The following is a 23,293-nucleotide window of genomic DNA, read 5'->3' as shown; positions in this document are numbered from 1 at the left end:
GTACTAATTTTAATCCCGGTGTAACTTATACCAAGCTTGCTAACCAAACAAAGTATTAATGTGGTATTAAATTTTTATACCAACACTATATCTTCTTATACCTCATACCAAACGACCCCTAAGAGAATAAAGGGCAGCCCTATGCAGTAAATAGCATGCCTGGTTATCTGCAGCTGCATGATAATAGATGCATTTCAAGACAGAGGAAAGATGAACAAGCCAAACAAGGGATATGCTTCAATATGCAATAACATAAATTCATTATATGACACCCACTATATCTATTACCATGTTACTCGGCAATGTCAAGCTGTAAGAGACATTCATGTATATGTACAAATACAAACACAGTTTTGAGAATTTGCAACCATACCCTCCCTAGGTCACGATTAAGCTATGACCTCAAACACAACAAAGAATGGAGGTGGATAAAATGTATGCTGCTTATTGCCTTACACTATACTGTGCAGGTAAAGAAGCATCTTGCTATCGATTTTCTGAGAGGTTCAAGAGACAATGAGAATCTGGGATGACCAACCTCAAAAAGTGAGACCACAACAACCATGAGAAGCAGAGATTGCACAATCGCTACACAATTCATGAAGTGCTGACTTCTGCAAGCTCTCAGGTTAAGATGCAGCCTAACATGCCTGAACCATGGAGATATTGAGAGTTAGCATTTGTTGCTAGGAGTCCAGATTACTCAGAGGTCGGCATGCAGGTGGGTTCACCTAATAAGATTAATAAGAATCTCCAGGTAGCTGAAGATAAACTCGCGAGGTATTAAGTGTTGTGTTATAATCTATTGACACTGATTTGGGTTTTATGGGCATTGTGTAATCAGTATCATCTTCGAGATCACTAAACGAAACATCCTCCTCATTCACAATAGCACTGCCCGAATAACCCTCTAACTCAGAGTTGTCTTTCAGCCAGTCATCCTCATGCTCGTCATAATCAAACATCGGTGGTTTAAAGGATGGACCAGCTACCACCTCCTTTTCAATTATTTTGCTTGGAGGATCCTCTTCAATAACTGCCTTGTCAATAAACTGGATCTCAGTATTTTCAATTGAGTGCTTCTCAGTTTCAGTGTCAGAACTAGTATGGCAGGTTGGGGGTTCAAAAGTGAATGTTCTTTGGAGCATAGCATATCTAGAGTGAGCATCTTCAGATGAGTTTGATTCAAAGTCGCCACGAGGTGAATACGTGCTCTCCTTTGCGTGAAATGTATCTATCCCAAACCAATCTGACTCTGGCTTTGTTTTCTTTTGCAGCTCTTGCATCCATATAGCCCTCGCTTCCACAAGCTAAGGAAATGAAAACATCAAAGTTAGTGCACATAGACAGCTCATGTAAAAAGTCAAGTATGTATAAGTTGTATCTCTGGAACTGCTCTCCGGATGAACAATTAAGTTCCCCCCAACCCCAAGAAAAGAAAATTGCCTTCAGGATACCAATTCCAAAAGCTGTTTTTTTAAAATGCCAAATATACAAGAAAATAAAGGTAAGAGATGGGGCTAGCTGAGTTCCCATTCAATTTGTTACACAATGCAATGATAATTCTGTAAACAGGCAGCATGATATTAACAAACCTGAGGTGTAGACAAAAGCTCAGCATCATGCTTGTTCAGTCTTGAGTAAAGAAGAATAAAATAGACCATCCAAAAGTAACCCTCACTCATATGAGCAGGGCAAAGTTCAATTCGGAGAGCAGCCAGCCTCGGCGTCAGACGTTCAACTGCATATCCATGCTTCAGTTGGGCATCAGAGAGCTCAAAATCTAAACAAAGGAGAAAAACTCAATTATTGTGCTTGAAAGATAACTAAAGTAAATCAGGACCTCAAGATCTGATCGTCATCAAAACTGGAAATATAAGTTCATTTAACCATACAACTTTAAATTTTTATGTGATATTTTCTTTTTAGGAATAAGTTTTAAACTATCACCTTTACATTTTGTACCAAAAATACTTATACACTGCACAAGTAAAAAGTTTAATTGTTAACAAGTTAAACTGGGTGCTATTGGATTCCTAGGAACAGATTAAGGTAAGAAACTATCTACTAAAGGCAGTGATCTTGACTACTTGATCTTTGGAAGTGAATTAAAAACTCTATCCAACCAAAGACATGACAGTTTACTGCATTAATGTTTTTATTCAGTCAAACAATTGAGTAATCAACTTAAGGACTGCTATAAACTCTTTGAGACGTCACTTAAAAGGCCAACCCTTCATCCAATGATACTAAAGGATAGAATACAAAGAGCAGACCTCAAACCATGCTGCAGACTCATAATCTTGGATACAGCATGCGAATTCTGTTGTTTCGATTACTTGCAACTTTTGCTTCCAACTAAACAGTTACTCACACGATGTATCACAAAGAAAAAAGATTGTTACTCACACTTACACCATTTTTGGTTGACCTACTTCCTATTTTAGTCCACCTAAAAAGAATGACCTGTTCCTTTAAATGGTAAAGTCTACAATATTCAATGTGTCAGATCAACATGCTTTATAGCTTTATATAATGAATTCGATAGGAGACCTTTTTTTCCAACTACTAAAGTGTCCGATTTCTACTTAACTCGAATATAAAAATTCATCCAAGCCTTCTTCTATAGCTTCAATCTTCATGAAAAGACTGAACCAATTTGAGTACCATTCAGGATATATCAATTTTTCATTAAGAACACCCACTATGCACTGAACATTGCCTTCATTTGGGACAAAATTTGTTCTTATTTAAAATAATAGGTTTATTTTCTTTCCCGTCTTTTGCTTTCATCTCTTCTTTTATTCTTTTTCTCATACCATAAGCTGTGCACCAGAGAAGTCCCTTTTAATGGATATTGGCTTAAAACAGGGACAAAAAGGTATTATGGCAAGAGACCCCCCCTCCTCCCCCTCCCTCTCTCTCTCTCTCTCTCTCTCTCTCTCTCTCTCTCTCTCTCTCTCTCTCTCTCTCTCTCTCTCTCTCTGCGTGTGTATGACAGCAATCATCTCTCCTGACAGCACAAAAAACAGAGGAAATGCTCAGATTTTCGTCTTACTCTGTTCTTCTCCTCCCTTTGTTCATTGTGGCTCACTCTCTTCTTTTTTACTCCCTTTCTAGAAACTTGGTGCTGGAGGTTTATTGCAAGAACTTTACTTCAAATGCAAAAATTGCTTTAAGTAAATCAGGGTGGACTTAAATTGAGTGCAATTATTGCTCTTCTAGCTGAATAGATGTTTATGTAAGTTACCAGCAGAAGTCGGATAAAGAAAATCTCTATAAATGCAAATGTGGATTAAGAAAGTCAATTCTGCAAATGTAAATGAGATGCTGGAAGCTACAATTAGATACTGAAAGATATGATCACTGCCTAATGTGCTAAGGCCTAAGGAAGTATCTCTGCTGCAGAATTTTGCACTTTATTCAGACCACACACTTCAAGCTTTTTCCATGAGACTCATTCCCAAGAATCCTGCCACTGCTGTACTTGGACCTTTGTTTCATCTATATCTGTACTTTCTTTGCTTGCTTGTATCATAACTTCAAGAGTTCCAAGTATTCTCAGGGAAAGCTGGTCAGGGAAGGAGGAGGAAGGGGACTCCTATTTTAGTTCCCCCCCTCCCCTCACATTCTCCCCCCCCCCTCCGGTCCCCCATTTCTCTCTCCCCACATTTTTTTTTGTTGGTTGGGCGGGAGGGGTTACAGGGGTGAGCAGAGATCTTGTGGGGATAAAGTCACAGGGTACTTTCTCCTCTTAATTAAAACAACAACAATTATGCCTCAATCCTAAAGATGTTGGGTCAATGAAACCTCACTGATCATGTTCCTCCTCTAAATTCCTCTCAGGCCAAAATTATACAACATTAAAAAAATGAAATATGCTGTAAGTCCTCTATATTTCCTACTAACAAAAGAATTTCTAATCTTCTCCTGTTAATTAGAGAAAGAAAAGCAAACAATTTCTATTTAACTATTATCTCGCATAAAGTGTTTAGAATCAGAGACGGAATAATCAACTCAGAGACATATGTATTGTTTAAGGTATTAGACTCATAGAGTCATCGTAGACGAAATCTAAGGGAAAAGCTTCTGACAAAAGGACCAAAACAGCCTACTCACAACACAACAAGAACTTCGCATATAGGTACAGGATGGCATAACTTGAGACATATGATTAGACATAAATTCAGTAACTTTAAAAGCTAAAAGTTCTAGGCTCTAGTTAAAGCTATTCCAAAAATATATCCTTGGCTAAACTCTCTCACTGATCCAAATGAGTAAGAGCTGCTGGCTTAATTTACTTGAACAAAGACAAAATTCAGGCTTCACTTTAACTCCTGCAAGTTCTTAATTTTTTTTTACTTCCTCTAACACAACTAAATGATAAACATTTCTAGGCACATCACTGAATTTCGTAATTGGATTTTAGACCAGTCCTAATTAGAACAAACCACAAACTCTCACAAACAGCAGTGCACTTATCAAGTGTGTCTAGAAGTTCAAGTTTACCACATAAAGTTTCATACTTTCAAACTAAAAGTCTTCTATACTCACACTACTTGCCTATATTCTTATCAATCAGTGAAACTACTTGTCCATACTTAGCCATAAATTCTATTGCCAACATAAAATGAGCTACAGGAACTTCATCGTAGCCAAAAAACTAAACAATCAACTAACATTTCAGCCAAACCACAATATCATAAAATGATTAGCAAAACTCCAATACACCAATATAATTAGAAAGGACGATATACAAACCATCGAATTCCTCTTCATCCGCTAACGGAAAATCCAACCAAGTCTCCGGATGATGAGCTATATTCGTAGCAAAGGCTAAAACTTCCTCTGTCACTCCAACAGCATCACCTTCGCTTTCCTCCACTTCATCACCCGAATTCTCAAAATAACCAGCTCCTTCTCCAACATATTCCGCCTCTTCGTCCTCGGATCCAACAACTGATCCAGATTCCTCAATCCGGTTCCGATCCGAATCGAATAAATCCGAATTTCGAGGCGGTAAAGGCGGAGGTGGTGGAGGAGCGAGAAATGAAGCGACGCCCCATAGTTGGCGCGTTAGGGTTTCTGTGAATTCAGATAAATCTTCCTTCACGCCGCGGTTATGGGTATCATCATCATCATCGGAATTGTGATCGTTATTATAATTATTGGATCGATCTTCCAAATCGATTTCTTCGTAAGTGGAGGAATCTTCTTCGTCAACGGCGTGAGAAGAAGTAGTGGATGATGAGTTGGCAGCACGTGTTACGACGTCGTTTTGGTAATTGTGTTTGAATTCTTCTTCATCTTCATCGTCGTCGTCGAGACGGAGAGTGTTGGCTATGGAACGAGCCAACCATGACATGGCACCGCTTTTATTCTGTATAATATGATATGATATGATTGGATCGAGGAAGAAGAAAGAATAAAGGAAAAGAGATTGTTTGAATTTTGAAAAAGGTTTTGCAGTAGGTGATGACGATGCTTGATTTTCTGTTTTTCTTTTTCTTTTTTAAAAGCAATTTGGTATTTAGGTGACGTGGACTTGGGGCCCATACTATGAGCTTATCTGCCTCTCTGGTAGGTGACTTGTAATGGTTCTGTGGGTCGTTCGGTTATGACGATTCGGGAATCGGCCTCACTCACCGTATAGAGGTTGCTTTGCAAAATGATATTCTATAGTTACTCTCAAAATTTTTGTATGTATGAAGAGTATATATGTTATACATAAAAATTATATAAATTTTATATATTTTTTTTATTACTAAATTTAAATAATTTTGGACGCAAGCTAAAAGTGATAATTCCCAAGTTGCTTTTTCTATAACTTTAATCTTTAGTTTATCTAAGCTAACGGTTGGACATAAATTTAAGTTGTGAAATTATATTAAAAAATAATTTTTTGAAAGTTCAAGTTGTGTTTGAACATACATTTTACCTGAAAACAAAAGTTAAAGTCTTGTGAGTTGGTGAAAAGATTTTCATCTAATATTCAAAAACTGATCAATTATATAAACAAACATTATTTTCAAAATTCTTTTTAAAAAAAATTATGTCCACGCGGGAGCTAAATTTCTTTTTGGGGTAAAGTACAATTATAAGACAAATTCAACAAATGTTTGAAAAAATTGGGAATATTACACAAAAGAGTTTCCTAAATAGCACAATAAAAAGTTGTTTCAAGTTTATGAGTTTCGCAAACTATTATTTGTTTATTTGAAAACAATATTTGTTTATTAATATGATCATGTTTTGGGGGGAAAAAAATTCAAAAAATTTTAAGTTCCCAAAAAATGTCCTAAATTTTTTTTTCTTCCGCTCACTTCAACTTTTCTTCAAATAAAATGCATGTCCAAATACAATTTCAATGTCACGACCCCAAATTCCCTCCATAGGATGTCGTGATGGCACCTAGTCTCTAAGACTAGGTAAGCCTATCAATGCGGAATAATAATAAATATCTGAAATAAATAAACTACAATTCAAACAATTTTAACTCCCAAAACCCGGTAGAAATAAGTCACAAGCTTCTAAGAATTTATTCTCAATGTCTCTATATGTCAAGGTCTAGATAAAATATAAGGAAGCAACATAAAATGATAGAAGGGGACTCCGGAGTCTGCGGACGCTGGCAGATATACCTCGAAGTTTTCGTGCGCAGGTAACTCAATGACGTCTAGGCTGGTAAAATGTACCTGGATCTGCACAAAAAGATGTGCAGAAGCGTAGTATGAGTACACCACAGCGGTACCCAGTAAGTGTCAAGCCTAACCTCAGTAGAGTAGTGACGAGGTCAGGTGAGGCCCTACTGGAATATAATAATGGCATGGTAAAATATTTATCAATGTAGTAAAATAAAATGACATTGAAAATGAATCAAATAGTATGTCACATTTAATGACACCAAATAATTGCAAATAATATCTCGTGAAAATCAAAACAGAATTTCCTTCAACTTTATGAAAATCACAATAATAATCAAAGGCAACTACGGTCATAAATCAGTATCAACAAGGGCACTCCCGAGGTACCGCCTCGTAGTCCCAAATCATAAATAAATTTACAATATCTCATTTTCTTATATCACCGCGGGAGCCTTCACAATTTATTTAAAGAAAATATTTTTTCCGAAATAGCATCCCGCGTTTTAGCCACCCTTATCACACCGCATGACTTCTAGTAGTTTCCCTACTAGCCACGCGTATCAAGCCACCCTTATCTCACCGCATGCGTTTCAACACCCAGACCTTATACCACCGCATGCGTATCAATATCACAATATATCACAATTTGCACCTCAAGTGCTCAAATAATTTAACTTGCCAAAATAATTCAACAACAATATTTTTCCACAATAAAGAGCTCACGGCTCATGCCAAAATAAATCATCAATAATAGTTTGCCACAATAAAGAGCTCACGGCTCATGCCAAAATAAATCATCAATAATAGTTTGCCACAATAAAGAGCTCACGGCTCATGCCAAAATAAATCATCAATAATATTCTTGAGTAAATAATTTAGGAAAATAATATTTTAAAATCTTTACTACGTTGCTTCAATATCAAGTTTAAAAATGTCAAATACTTCATATTAATAATACTTAATTTAAAGAAAATCAGCCTCCAAATAATGCACAGAATAAAAGAAACCAAGTTTCAACTAAACAGGTAAAACAATTAGTAAGAAAAGATCAAACAAATTTGAAGTATACATCTCAGATCAATGATGAAGAATATAACAAGATAAAATAATTTAATAAATACGCAACAGTGATCTACATAATTTAAAAATATAATCTTTCGCAATTTAGCCCGTGTACACACTCGTCACCTCGTGCACACGACTTTCAACACATTTCAATAATTACATCAATACCAATCCTAGGAAAAATTTTCCCCACACAAGGTTAGACAAGTCACTTACCTTGACTTGCTTTAATTTAACAAGTATTATACTTTTTCCTCGAATTTTCGACTCCGATCGACTCGTATCTAGTCATAATTAATTCGATACAGTCATCAAAAATTATAGTAATCACTTTCATAAGAAAATATTACATTTTCATTAAAATTCGAAATTAGCTCAAAATTTGTCCGTGGGGCCTACATCTCGGAATTCGGTGAAACTTATAAAATCCGACAACCCATTCAATTACGAGTCCACCTATACCAATTTTACCAAAATCCGATAACAACTCGACCTCCAAATCTTAAATTTTCGTTTTTGGAAGATTTTACAAAAATCTTGATTTCTTCCATTTAAATCCGAAATAAATGATGAATATGACGATGAATTTATGAAATATAATCACATTTGGATATAGGACACTTACCCAAGTTGAAGTCTTGAAGAAATTCTCAAAATCGCCCAAGAACCGTGCTCCAAAACTCCAAAACGAAATGAAGGAAATGACCATTTTTGATCCTTAAGTTTCTGCCCCAAAAATACTATTCCGGTCGCTAAAAGTCCAATCCCGTCGCTAAATGTGTCATATCTGGTCACTAAAGGTGCACACCAGGACTATTTACACCAATAGTTTTATTTCACTAAAAAAGCTCTAACTCCATCATACGAACTCGGAATTCGACGATTCTTATTCCTATGAGTCACAAATAAAACTACGAACCCATTCGTTCAATCAAAACTCAATTCGGAGCTCATTTGCTCAATACGATACCAATTTCGCTCGTTAAACAAATAACTCATATTTCTCGCTTAAAACTCAATCGTGACTTGATGAAATTAGACCAAACTTTTCAGATCACTCCTATAATTCATTATCAAAATGCTGAAAGTCTCGAAATCGAATTTCGATCTCTAGAACTAAAAATGGACTTTTGGATCATTACATGCTTATGTTGAAAACATCAAACTCTTCCTCGACAGCCTTTAGTGTATCAATCATAACTTCTTGTACTCAACTCCAACTGCCAAACGGTTTAAAGTTCTGCAAATTAGATACAAAGTACTACAACTTTTATGTTTTGCTCATAGCCCAACTCCTTATAGATTGCGAGATATAAGCTCCCAAAGTCAGCCCTGTGCAGCAGAAATTTCTAGCGATGCACACTGCTGTAGCAAAAATCTGCAGTAGCAGCTTCAGTCAATCGATCATAACATTTTGTATAAATGTCTGAATGATAAATGGTTTATTATTCTGGAAACTAGAATCAAAGGGCTACAACTTTCATGTTTTGAAAATGTTTAGATTCCTTATAGATTTCGAGATATAAGCTTCCAAAGTCAGCTCTGCGATTGCACCGGTTGCTGTCCAAAAACAGCTTCTGCAGCAGAAAAATTCCAGCAACTCCTTTTTGTCCGAAATTCATTCCGTTAACCTTACGAAATCCACCCGAGGCCCTCGGTACCTTAACCAAATATACCAACATGTCCCAAAATACAATATGAACTTAGTTAAGGCTTCAAACCATGCCAAACAATGCCGAAATTACGAATCGCGCATCGAATCGAATTATGAGTTTTCAAATCTTCCAACTTCTATATTTTGCGCTGAAACATATCAAATCAATTCCGATTGACCTCAAATTTTGCACACAAGTCATAAATAATATAATGGATTTATAAAAAATTTCAGAATCGGATTTCGACCCCGATATCAAAAAGTCAACCCCTCGGTCAAACTTCCCAAAAATTCAACTTTTGACATTTCAAGCCTAATTCTACTACGGACTTCCAAATAAAATTTCGATCACGCTCCTAAGTCCAAAAATCACCATACGGAGCTGTTGGAATCATCAAAATTCTATTCCGGGGTCGTTTGCACATAATTTGACATCCGGTCACTATTTGAACTTAAACTTTTAATTTTTTTTATCAAAATTCCATATCTCTGGCTAGGGACCTCGGAATTTGATTCCGGGCATACACCTAAGTCCCAAATCACGATACAGACCTACCAAAATTGTCAAAACACTGATCCGAGTCTGTTTGCTCAAAATGTTGACCAAAGTCAACTCTGTTGAGTTTTAAAGCTCTAATTCATATTTTAATCCATTTTTCAACTGAAAACTTTTCTGAAATTTTTTTATGGACTGCACACTCAAGTCGAGTAATGGTAAATAGTGCTTAGATCACATAATTAATCATTAAATTTAAAGATGACATTTTGGGTCATCACATTCTCCACCTCTAAAACAAACGTTCGTCCTCGAACGGAGTTAGAAAAAGTACCTAAGCTGGTGAATAAGTGTGGATAACAGCTGCGTAAATCATTCTCGACCTCCCAAGTCGCCTCTGTCACGACCCAACTGGAGGTTCATGACTAGCACCCGGGCCATACTTGCCGAGCACCAACGTACATTTTATCTAACATTCCTTATTATCTTTAAGGGCCGACAAGATCAATATAAATAGTAGACATGGATCATGAACATCCAACAATGAAAGATAATGTCATGAACATACATAACATGGGACGACAAGACTATCAAGAAACTATATATAAGGTACGAGCTACCATGCTGCCATGAAAGACTATACAACAAAAATCAGCCGACAAGGCATTCCAAACCATACATGAGTCGACACCTGTCTATGAGCCTCTAAAAGAACATAAGTGCTACAACATTGCCGGAACAGGGCCCCGACATACCCATAATGTCTATAACAAAAATGCATACCAAGACCACGGCAAGTCCGGAGAAGGGACCTTGCCAATAACCGCTGAACCGGATAGCCTACTGTGATGGGGGAGCTGCGTCTACCTGTCTATCAGGACCTGCAGCACGACATGCAGCGTCCACAAATAAAAAGGATGTCAGTACGAATAAAGTACTGAGTATGTAAGGCAGGAAAGCATAAGTAAGAACAATAATGTAAACAGTGATAGAGAATATACAACCTGTGACATCTGGGTACCTCTGAGGGCTACTGACATGAAATACATAATACATACATATATATATATATACATAAACTTTTAAAACATACGCCTTTGTGGGCATCATCATCATCATATCGTACCCGGCCGTAATAGGCTCGGTAAAACGTACCCGGCCATCATAGGGCTCGGTAGAATCATACCCGGCCACGTGGAGCTCGGTAAAACCCAACTGATCAGTGGTTGCACAATAGGTGCCATACCCGGCCGACTATAGCGCGGCTCGGTAGAGTAAAATAGATACATATATATGATGCATGCTGGACTCATTGGAATCACATTTTGAACCTTTCGGAGTGACGTAAGGTCGGTATCCTTCGTACACGTTATTAGGATTAACTCTTCATCAAGAATCTTATAAGAATCAGGAACTACCAACAACATTGATAATATAAGAATAAGAGAAGTAACATCAATATCAATCGTTTCATAAGAAGGGCAGCAATGTAAGTACTGCTAGCTTCTAAGAGTAGAGTATCTTTGGGAGCTTGTTCGATACATTATGTACAATCGGAGTCGTGCAAAAGAATGAAGGGGATAGCCTCACATACCTTGTATATACTGCCCAACCTCAAGCTATGCAAATGTCACGACTCCTTAGTCTACAATAAGACAAATGACACTATCATTATCGTTTAAGCGTCGTAACTATTATGTATCGACCACAACCTATTTTACGATGAAACGGACAGCACCTCCCCTATTTATATGACTTCCCACAAGTCAATACAATCACCAAACAGCCCAAACAACATCATTAATAATCATATTGAGCCTCCAAAATAGTCCACCAACTAACAACATTACTATCAAGCCTTTCGATATATATTTCACAAGTTCTAGCTTCAACGACTTAGCTGCAACTTGGATAATCTTAAATATATATAGAGTAAGAGGTTCCTTACCTTTAAACAGAAAGAACAACTCCAATTTGACCTTAATGTTCCACGAAATATCCCTTCAATTCTGCCACAAGAACAAGGAAGCGAAACTAGCAATTAATTCGGGTTTTTCGGCACTAGAATTACTTTAGAAGTGCATCCTCTAGGAACACAAGTAGGCACAAGTGAAGTGCATCCTCTAGGAACACAAGTAGGCACAAGTGAACACAAGTAAGCACAAGTTCGGCAATTATTGAACTGAAGTGCATCATCTAGGAGCTGAAGTTCAACAAATACTAAACAAACTTCAGCTCCTAAAATGTTGAAGTTCAGCAGATACTAAATAAACTTCAGCTCCTAGAATGCTGAAGTTCAGCAATTACAAAACAAAAATTTCAGCCAAAATTGCTGAAGTTCAGCAATTATTGAACTGAAGTGCATCCTCTAGGAGCTAAAGTTCAGCAAATACTAAACAAATCTCAACTCCTAAAATGCTGAAGTTCAGCAGATACTAAACAAACTTCAGCTCCTAGAATGCTGAAGTTCAGCAATTATAAAATAAAATTTTCAGCCAAAATTACTGAAGTTCAGCAATTATTGAACTGAAATTTGCGTGATTGCCTTTGCAAGTCAGGCCAAACTTCACAAACTTCAGCTCCTAAAATGCTGAAGTTCAGCAGATACTAAACAAACTTCAATTCCTAGAATGCTGAAGTTCAGCAATTACAAAACAAAAATTTCAGCCAAAATTGCTGAAGTTCAGCAATTATTGAACTGAAGTTTTCCATTGCACTATGAACTGAAGTTTTCCATTGCACTATGAACTGAAATTTGCGTGATTGCCTTTGCAAGTCAGACCAAACTTCAGGCAAAAATATCTGATGTTTTGCTTTGATAAGGCTACACTTCAGGCAAAACATTCTGAAGTTCAAACTTCAGACATAAATTTTTGCTACTTCAGGCCCGTATGTCTGAAGTTACCCAAAAAGTGGGTACGCTTGCAATTATTTTTGCAAAGCGGGTATAGGTTAAAACGTGACCCAAAAACCGAGTATAGATGCAAACCCCCCTCAAAGTTGGGCCATAGTCAGAGTTGGGCCATAGTCAGCACACTATATAATAAAGCTATATTTATAATAATCCGGTTAGATTTGATAGGAGGTTACTATTTTGCCCTTTGTATATATATATATACAACTCTAGAAGATTCTTAGCTTAGTTTTTGTTCAATTGAATAAGAAAAGATCTGGTTCTCTCTCTCCATGCTCTCACCCCAAATGTAACCCTAGCTAAATTTCATCGTTTCCGTTCAATTCACAATGTTATCGGGGAATTTGTATAATTATAGGTACGTGTACGTGTGTTCGATAGAATTCGATAACTTTGTGTCTTAAGAAATCTATTAATATGAACAAATTATTAATTTAAAACTTAGCAATTCAAAAGGGTTATAATTCATAATCTATAAGCTTCAATCCTAGATTCGCCTTTGATCCACATATGTTAATGCAACATAGTTCAAATGACTCGGGGCTACCCATTTTAAATTTATTTTTTCATAATCCAACTTTCAATTAATATTGAATAGAAAAGTTTGATTTGATTTGTTACAATGCAGTTTCTATAACACTTGTGATTTCTACGTTCTTTTCGTATGGTAATTATGATCATCTTACAACATTTTTTCAATATTCCTTTTTTCAAAATTAACTTGATTAATATAATACTCAAGTTCAAGGCCATGATGTCTCAACAACTACGTTCCAATGCACTAATTAATTACCTAGCAATTAAACTGGTACGAAATACTACCATCTTAGTAATAAATGATCATAAAAGCATTTTGACCAATTGAAAGCTTCAAGTCAAAATCACATCCAAAGCCTTCAAGTATTAAGAATAATTATGAATGTTGGTGGCACTCATTATTTTCTAGACATTAGTTTTGCCGAAGAGTAGTAGTCCTTCATTCATAACTCTAAGCCAAAATAATTATAGACCAGAAATCCTTAGGCCTTAATCACAGAGTTATGAGCACGTTTGGTTTAAAACGTAGCCTGAACCAATCTGTACTCTTTTTGTTTACCAGATATAATTTGTTGTGTACGTCAATCTTGTTTCTGATTAGCTTTCGCCAGCTTCCGATGATCCACGTGTTGACGTCAATATCATAACGTTTGTATTGAACCCACTACACCATATATTTTTATATAAGAAGTTACTACTGTGATTTATTGGTACATTATGTAAAAAGTTATATATATATATATATATATATTCAGAGGCAGACCCAGGATTTGAGCACAACGGGGGCACTATTGTATGCTTATCACTAGCGATAAATTAAATTCGGCTTGCAACTCTTTGAAAACTTAATATTATGATGACTTATCATTCAAGTATAAATAAATAGAAGTTCTAAAAAAACAGAAAGCACCGAACAAGAGAGAGATTCCTTCGCAAAATGAATGCTATGGAAAGGGAAGGTGTTTGATTAAGCATGTTTCACACTTTAAATTTCTAGTATTTTAATTTAAAAAGGGTATATTTAAATTATCAAAATTTACTAAAGAAATCAACATTATGGGTATGCTAATAGTCAAAGAACTGAAGAAGAGTTTCAAACTCTTAGTTGCCATTGCCGAGTCGGAGTCAAAGTGATTGTTGAAGAAAGATTTGTATGTTTCTATTTGTGAAGCGATAAGTTGCAATTTGAGACTTTTAATTTTAAGGTAGGGATTTGAAAGAGAATAAAACTAATTAAGTTGACTATTATGTATTAGTACTAAGCTATAGTTGAATTCAAAAAGAAGATAAAAGTTAAAATTAAAGCAATTTGCTATTAAGTCTAAAAGGTTTCGAACCCACGTCATCTAGACAAAAGGCAACTTAAACAACACAATCATTTCTCTATCAGCCTTTTTGTGTTTTGGGGCACATCTTAAATATTAAAGGGGTCCTTTGTTCTGACAGATATATATATATATATATATATATATATATATATATAATATTTTTTAAAATACTAACGGGTCCCGCGATCCCTCAACCCACAACGTAGGTCCGCCTCGGTATATGTTTCAAGCTGAGGATAATGAACGTTACTAAAACCTCCCTCCCTTCTATATCCCAAAAACTGATTATAATACAAGCTCTATCGTTGCAAAATAGGCTGACGCCTTGCCTATTAGCAGCTTTAAGGCCTCCATTGGGCCTTCGTCTATGTAAAATCAGGTTTGCAATAGCAGAGAAACCTAACTTGAGCCCAATAGCTGATCTCAGGCCCATGCAGGGCCAGAGAGAGGAAAGGATCCCCCCACCTCCCCACCCCCACCCCGAAAAAAGAATTAAGAAATATATAATTTTAGCCGCTTCAAAAAATAATATCCGATTATATATATATATATATATATGTAAAATATATTTATAAATTTTATATAATTGTTGGCTATCGAATACAATTCGGTTCGGCTGACCAGCTAAATTTGTATTTTTCGAAGATGCGATTAGAAATTTGAAAAAGTGGATTTTACAAAATTTTCATGTAAAAATTCATTTTTCTTCCTATGACTACAATATTTTTTCAAATGAAATTTATATCTAAACACAATTTGAAATTCTAAATACTCTTGTTTAACTTAACTCCACAATTTATTTATTTTTCAAATTTTTTATGTCCAAATGCCTACATAATGTCCTCCGAGTGGCTGCTAATTGATGGCTTCCATTAGAAACATTTGACATTTTCAATAAGTCTCTATCATTCCTTGTTAATTGTTGACGTTACTAATACCTAATCCTATTATAATAGTTAATTATCCAGCTGACTAAAGCACGTGAAATTTTAGTATTTCTGTCTCTATCTTAATTCCGTTGGCATTCTTAGTCTGTACGTGTATTATTTTTCTACTTTATGTTCTCTTCACGTGTTCTTATCTCAAAAATACTTCTTACGAAACCCAATCATCTTTGAGTTTCTTTTTTCTGGACTTATATAACCTAACCAAAACATGTTTTATCTTCTTCTTTTTTTTCCGTCAGTATTGAACCATCGTTTACACATGTTATTGCATTGCATACGGCCCTACAAGCTAGTAACAGTAATAAAAATTATTTGTTTTTAAAAAATTACAGGAATCGTTGATTTATAAAATCTTATATTCTTATTTTATGATTTTCGTGACCTAAAAAAATTCGTATATATGAAGGTTGTTGATGATTCTTAATTTAAATTATCGTTTGTCATGTTAGTCATAGCCCTTCTTCCTATGACCAAATTGTCATACAGCCGCAAACTTATACTGGAAAAAGAGACTTGATAAGTATTTAATAATAAATTGTTCAAACATTGAACTTTATTAGAAGTTTTGAACCAAAAGCTTGTCCTCCTGTTTGAAATTGTTGTTTAATTTTAATTTTCGAGGTCAATTTTCACCTGGCATATTATATTTTAGAACATGAAACTTATTGGTGCTGGTAATTTTAGTGTGGAAAGTTAAAACTGCTATTTTGTATAAAGGTAAAGAACCAGTCATCCCCTTCCCTCAATCTGCCCCCACCCCCACCCTCCGCGCAGTCGGAAGTGAAAGTATGATTTGAAACTTATGAGTTCGGGATTTTAGTCCTTTGAAGTTATTAGGTTTTAGATTAATAATTTTTATATATTTAATAAATTTTTAAAAGCTATTGGGTTCGATTGAATCCGCAATAGATTTACTAGCTCTGTCCTGTAAAAAATAAAAATAAAAAAATGGCTAACGCAAATGATGTAGGAGGTTTTCCTTTAAAGCAACATGCTATCTGATATTTGAAATTCATGAACTATCGATATATATTTTTTCCTATGCTAATCCTCTTTTTTCGTTATTCAAGTCCTATCAATATTAAAAAAATATCCTATTAATTAATCTAATGAAAAACTCACCCCTAGCTTTAAGTTAGTTCTTGGGTGTAATTTACCTAACCCTTGACCTGGGCCTATCATTAAAACAAACCTATGGCCTGATTAATGGGCGCCCGTCGTTTTTATATTGGAACTTGCATTAGGCCTCTAATTTGTCATTTCGCAGCCCCGGACCATTCGATATTTGTGTTTTATGAAGGAATTACACAAATAAAGTGGACATATCTTTTTTTCTTCGCTAGAGTGGAGAATTCTATTACTCCCCCTTCACCTTTTACTTGTTATATTTAACAAACAACAAATGAAGTGACTAATCTTTGATGCTAAATAGGATTAGTTTTTCTTAATATTTTAAAATTTAAATTTAAATATTAAAAACTATACAAAAAGTACTATAATTTATAATTTTTCTTATATTAATAAGGTAAAAACATACATGTTAAAATATTAGTCAAATTTTATTTAGTTTGACTCTCGAAAAATGAAACATGATAAGTAAAAGTGAACGGAAGGAGTAACAGTAAATTTTTTTAATGCTGACTACTGAATATGGTGTAAACATTATCCTGTGGGAGTATTAGGGGTGTAGGCGCATGTAAAGAAAATATCGTTTAAAATAAGAAATTGACAGACTATATGAAAGGTATGAAAGAAAGGGTCAAACAATAATTACATAAAAGAACGGGTATAACAATACAAGTGGTAACTGTAGTTCATAAGTTAGAGAGTTATCTTTTTCTTTACCTAATTGAATAATTATAGGCACCAAACAATTCAATTATCTGTACCATATATGTGTGTTCCATAATTATCAGTGTAAACATTTGAAAATTAAGACCAATTTGAGATCAAACTGATGGGAACGCTGAATCATCAGGCAGACTTAATTGGACAAAGAAGAACAATTCAAAACTTAAAAGTTGAGAAAAATATCAGCTGTCAACAAAATGTTGCGAAACTTACTATTGACGCGTCAATTCTTATCCATTTAATTAATCCAATCAAATATAATATATTCTTATCCGGTGGGCTAGAGAAAAGTCCACACTCACCTTGTCAAATTCATACTTTTCCTACAAAAACCCTCAAATCTAAGCAGCAGAAAGAAGATCATTCAACATTCATTCTCCTACTTTTCCAATTTGGTTTTCTAGAATTTTTCTTCACAACCATTCATCTCGAAAAATCTTCAACATTTCTCTCATATATTTATAAATTTCCAGCAAGACACCTAGCTCTATCTTAATTCTCATAACACACAAAAACCAAAAACAAGAAGAAAAAAAAGAGTCAAATATGAAGAGCAAAGGGAGTCACGGCCAGAACAGATTCATGCGAATTATTGCATTACCTTGGAAGGCATTAATAAAAGCAAGAGATTGTTACGTGGGAAGCATGAATAATTACGCTGTAGTAAATCCTAGGAGTTTGCCAAAGAGTTATAGTGTTACATCGTCAAGGTCAAATGATAGTGAAGATTTTAGAGATCTTGTTAGAGCAGCATCAGCTAGGAACATGGGAGAGAATTTTGAACTGAATTTACTCATACAACAACAAATAAGACAACAATTGCAACAACAAATGCCTTCAAGAAAAGTGCCTAGAAGTGTTAGTGTTGGAATGGGAAGAATTGATGAAGATAAACCTTATGTTTTAGGAGATCAAGAAGATGTTAATATGATGTTAATGAAGAATGATTTGAAGTTTCCTAGAAGTAGAAGTCATGCTGTCTCAAAGACAAACAATGTTCATGTCTTTTAATTCTTGCTAAGGCTTATTAGGTGGATTGAGTGTGGGAAATTTGATTACTTTCTTGAGAATTTTGAGGAAGAGGAATTTTCTTGTATTTGTTTTCCAAGCTAGGTATGGAAATGCAACTATTAATCTTTGTTTGATAGGAATGTCTTGATTGTCTCTTAAGTTTTGTTTCAGTGTCAATGTAAATATTTCAAATTTCAGCCTATTTTATGATGTCACAAAGAGGAAGGTGGGGAGCTCTCGGGGAAAAATGGTATTAGTTTGTGGGGAATGGCAATGGGACGGATCAGGGCGACTCTTAGGTTTCATGAGGTCTAAATCTTAATTATTCAAATCTCAGATATTGAGTGTGCTTGTTTTTAAAGTGTGAATCTTAATTATTTAGATATTAATCATTAAGTGTATTTTTGGGGGAATTACACATAAATACAACTCACACACATATATTGCAACTAAGTGGCATATATTTAACTTTCCAAAGCTGTGGCCCAAAAATAATAGGTTAAGATTTTACATCCAACTCCAAATAGGTTCTCAAAATTACTATTCATTTTTTTTAAAAAAATGCTCAAGCTTTAAATCTAATTTTCGAATAAGTAATTGTGACTCAAACACTAGTTCAATAAACCAAATCTATTTGGGTGTTAAAAATTAGTTTTTTTATGATAATCCACCACTATTGAATATGCTTAAATAAGTGAGTTTAAATTTTGTATATGGTTTTATGAGAAATTTTGAGTGAATGTTGTTTAGACTCGTTAGAAATAGTATAAGGATTGTATATAAAATTTGAAGTCATTTAATGAAGATTGGACTGGTCCACTATTGTTGAACAAGCTTAAATAAGTGGTTTAAATTTCAAATTTGATTTTGCGAGAAATTTAAAATGAGTGTCATTTTGACTTGTTAGAAATAGTATAAGGAGGTTGTATATAAAATTTGAAGTCATTTAATGGAGATTTGAACTAGGGTTGAACAAGAATTGTAACTGAAAATCGTGGAAGAAGTTCGACTATAAATACTAGTGTGTGTGCCAAGACCCGGTATCACAAGTGTATGATCAACTAGTAAAATATACAAAACTCTAACTACTGTCCAAAATAAAGTAGACAGAATATAAATACAAAGGAGAGACTCCAGGGGCTGCAGAACGACTCAGGAAGTAGCTCACGACTAGGCCTCGGGATATCTGGGATGCGCGTCGGTAGGACCGCCAGATGCACCTGCCTCAGATCCTGCACGGTTAGTGCAGAAGTGTAGCATGATTACATAAATAATATGTACCCAGTAAGTATCAAGTCTAATCTTGAAGAAGTAGTGACGACGGGTCGACATCGACACTTACTATGGGCTAATAGTAAAGAAAAACAGAATTCTAAATGAGCATAGGTTATGTAAATGATAAAAATAACTCAATAACAAGCAGAAAGTAAATATCCTTTCACACAAGGTAAGTTCCAAATAAATTTCTATCTTATATAATTTTGCATCTCAAGCCAGGGAAGGATATCAAATATATGATTACACTTCGAGTGTTACGCACGATTATGCTGAGGTCGTACGACCCGATCCAGAATAATGTGTACACTATTGAGGGTCGAGCGGCATAAACCATAGATGCATCTATCTACTGCCGAGGCATTCGGCTCGCTCCAAGGCCAACGTACAACGAAACACAATTTTCATTAACGATCAAATAACTCGCTAAAACTCAAGTGAGTGAAATTCAGTCCTTTACAATTCCTCTAACAAGTTCCAATATAATTTAGGCACTTTAATTAACAAGTAGGGTGTAAACATTATAAATATTTCATGATTCGGGTCCTAAACCACCCGGACATAAGCATAATTCGTAGCTACGCACAGACTCTCGTCACCTCGTGCGTACGTAGCCTCCACAATTAGAACAAATAGCAATTTAAAGCACCTATGGGGTAAATTCCCTCTTCAAAGGTTAGACAAGAGACTTACCTTGTCTAAAAGCTCACTTTCCGGCCTCAAATTCACCCTAAACCCTCAACTCGGTGCCGAACAATCCGAAACTAGGCAAATATTGTATAAATTAATCAATATACGCTCATAAGTTAAGGATTTAGCTATTAGAGTAATTCCCCAACCCAAATTAGAAGATTCTTAAAATTCACCCCCGGGGCCCACGTGCCCGAATTCCGGGAATATTTGAAGAAAGTTGTTACTCATAACCTCACGAATTCAAATATATAATTTTCACTCAATCCCATAACCATTTTCGTGGGTAAATCCCATTTTCATCAAAACCTAGGGTTATTTTTCTAAAACCATAATTTTCACAAAATTTTATGTTAAAATCTACCCATAATCTATGTATTTAACTCACATTGGATAGATATTGCGTACCTCAAATAGATAAGTGGAAACCCCTCTCCAAAAGCTCCAAAAAATCGCCCAAGAAAATGAAAGAAATGAGTCAAAACAATGGTCTAAGTCCGTCTTAAACGACCTCACTACCTTCAGTGATTTCGCTTATGTGGACGGTCTACCGCATCTGTGGAAGCCAGGTCGCATCTGCGGTCAGGCCTGGCTAGCCTCCAAGCACACCTGCGGTCGCTTCCTCGCAGAAGCGAGTCCGCTTCTGCGGTCTACAAGCCATAGCCCAGGCCTCTTCTGCGGTAGGAATATCGCACCTGCGCCTTCGCAGATGCGGCCCTTTCCCCGCTTCTGCGACCACGAGACAGCCCCTCCCTTGCACTTCTTCCGCCCTGGGATCGCTTCTGCGAGCTCGCATATCCGGCCAAATGCTCGCAGATGCGGGTACACCATAACTGGTGCACCAGTAGCCCTTTTGGGCTCTAAATCGATCCGAGCATCATCCGGATGGCACCCGACCCCCCCGAGGCCTCGTCCAAACATACCAACAAGTTTGTAAACATAAAACGGACTCGCTCGCACCCTCTGAACATGTAAAACAACATTAGAACTAAGAATTACAGTCCAAAACCAATATGATCAACTTATAAACTTCAAGTTCTTCCAACTCGCTTCGAACGCGCCGAATCATACCTAAACTACTCAGAATGACACCAAATTTTGCGTGCAAGTCTTAAATCACCATACGGAACTATTCCCAGACTCGGAATCCTAAACTGACCTTGATAACACCAAAACCTACTCCAAACCAAATTTAAAGAACTTTTAAACCTTCAATAAGCCAACTTTCAACCTTAAACGCTTAAACGCTCCTAGGTCATCCAAAACCCGATCTGAACATACGCCCAAGTCCAAAATCATCATACAAACCTATTAGAACCGTCAAATCCTAGCTCCTAGGTCGGTTACTCAAAATGTTGACCAAAGTCAAACTTAACCTTTTAAAAGCCAACTATGAAATTAAGCGTTCCGATTTCAACCCGAACCCTTCCAAACCCGAACCAACCGTCCCCGCTAGTCATAAAATAGTAAAAGCACATACGAGGAGTATTATTTAGGGGAACGGGGATCTAGAAAGTAAAACGACCGATCGGGTCGTTATATTCTCCACCTCTTAAACAAACATTCGTCCTCGAACATGTCTAGAATCATACATGGAGTGCTGAATTATACCTAGAGTGCTTAATAGGTGCGGATATCTTCTCCGCATATCCTCCTCGGCCTCCCAAGTCGCCTCCTCGACTGGTTGGCCCCTTACCTGAACTTTTTCTGTAGAAATCTTCTTGGAACTCAACTGGTGAACCTGCATGTCAACAATGGAAACTGGCTCTTCCTCATAACCTAGGCTCTTATCTATCTGAGCCGTGCTGAAGTCTAACACATGCGACATATTGTCATGATACCTCCGGAGCATAGACACGTGGAAAACAGGATAAACTCCCGATAGACTGGTAGGCAAAGCAAGATCATAAGCAACCTCCCCAACTCGCCTCAATACCTCAAATGGACCTATAAACCTTGGGCTCAACTTGCCCTTCTTCCCGAACCTCATGATTCCCTTCATCGGCGAGACCTTCAAGAGAACCTTCTCGCCCACCATAAATGATAAATCACGCTCCTTCTAATCCGTGTAACTCTTCTGTCTGGACTATACTGTGCGAAGTCGCTCCTGAATCAACTTTAACTTTTCCAAGGCATCCTTCACTAAATCAGTACCGTATACCTTAGCCTCACCGGGCTCAAACCATCCGATGGGCGAACAACATCGCCGACCATACAAAGCCTCAAATTTAGCTATCTTGATGCTGGACTGATAACTGTTGTTGTAAGCAAACTCGGCCAAAGGCAAGAATCGACCCCACTGCCCCCGAAGTCAATCACACATGCTCTGAGCATATCCTCCAAAATCTGAACTGTATGCTCCGACTGCCCGTTGGTCTGCGGATGAAAGGCTGTGCTGAGCTCTACCCGGGTCCCCAACTCACTCAATATTTCCCTCCAGAAATGCGAAGTAAACTGAGGGACTCTATCTGATATAATGGAGATAGGGTTCAACCGAACAATCTCCTGGCATTAAAGTCTTATATGATGAATCTGGGGTTATTCTTCATCAAAGAAAGTTTATTGCTGGATTTACTTCATGAATTTAATTGTGATTCTGTTTCAGCTGTGGTTTCTTCTCTTGAATTGGGTGTAAAATTGAAATATGATGATGGAGAGTTGTTGCCTAGGACTGGCACTTATAGAAGTTTGGTTGGTAAACTTAATTGCTCACCCATACTAGGCCTGATTTGTGTTTTGCTGTTCAACACTTAAGAGTCATCATCCACACTTGCCCTTCTTCCCGAACCTCATAATTTCCTTCATCGGCGAGACCTTCAAGAGAACCTTCTCGCCCACCATAAATGATAAATCACGCTATTTCGAATCCGCATAACTCTTC

General features: G+C 36.4%; 2 protein-coding genes across 2 annotated transcripts; one reads left to right on the top strand and one right to left on the bottom strand.

The window, feature by feature from the left end:
- Positions 1-213: 213 nt before the first annotated feature.
- Positions 214-5,486, bottom strand: LOC107771797 (uncharacterized). The gene is made up of 3 exons (XM_016591244.2): positions 4,762-5,486; positions 1,596-1,783; positions 214-1,310 (listed from the first exon to the last, which is right to left on the bottom strand). Exons 1-3 carry the CDS (start codon positions 5,363-5,365, stop codon positions 741-743), a joined length of 1,362 nt encoding a protein of 453 aa, XP_016446730.1. The 5' UTR covers positions 5,366-5,486; the 3' UTR covers positions 214-740.
- Positions 5,487-17,982: 12,496 nt separating this feature from the next.
- Positions 17,983-18,447, top strand: LOC107804815 (uncharacterized). The gene has a single exon (XM_016628749.2). It carries the CDS (start codon positions 17,983-17,985, stop codon positions 18,445-18,447), a length of 465 nt encoding a protein of 154 aa, XP_016484235.1.
- Positions 18,448-23,293: the final 4,846 nt, after the last annotated feature.

This window comes from Nicotiana tabacum, chromosome 12 (genome assembly GCF_000715075.1).
Source record: "Nicotiana tabacum cultivar K326 chromosome 12, ASM71507v2, whole genome shotgun sequence".
Classification (NCBI taxonomy): domain Eukaryota; kingdom Viridiplantae; phylum Streptophyta; class Magnoliopsida; order Solanales; family Solanaceae; genus Nicotiana; species Nicotiana tabacum.
The sequence above is the reverse complement of the archived record's forward strand: the minus strand, read 5'-3'. Positions and strand labels throughout refer to the sequence as shown.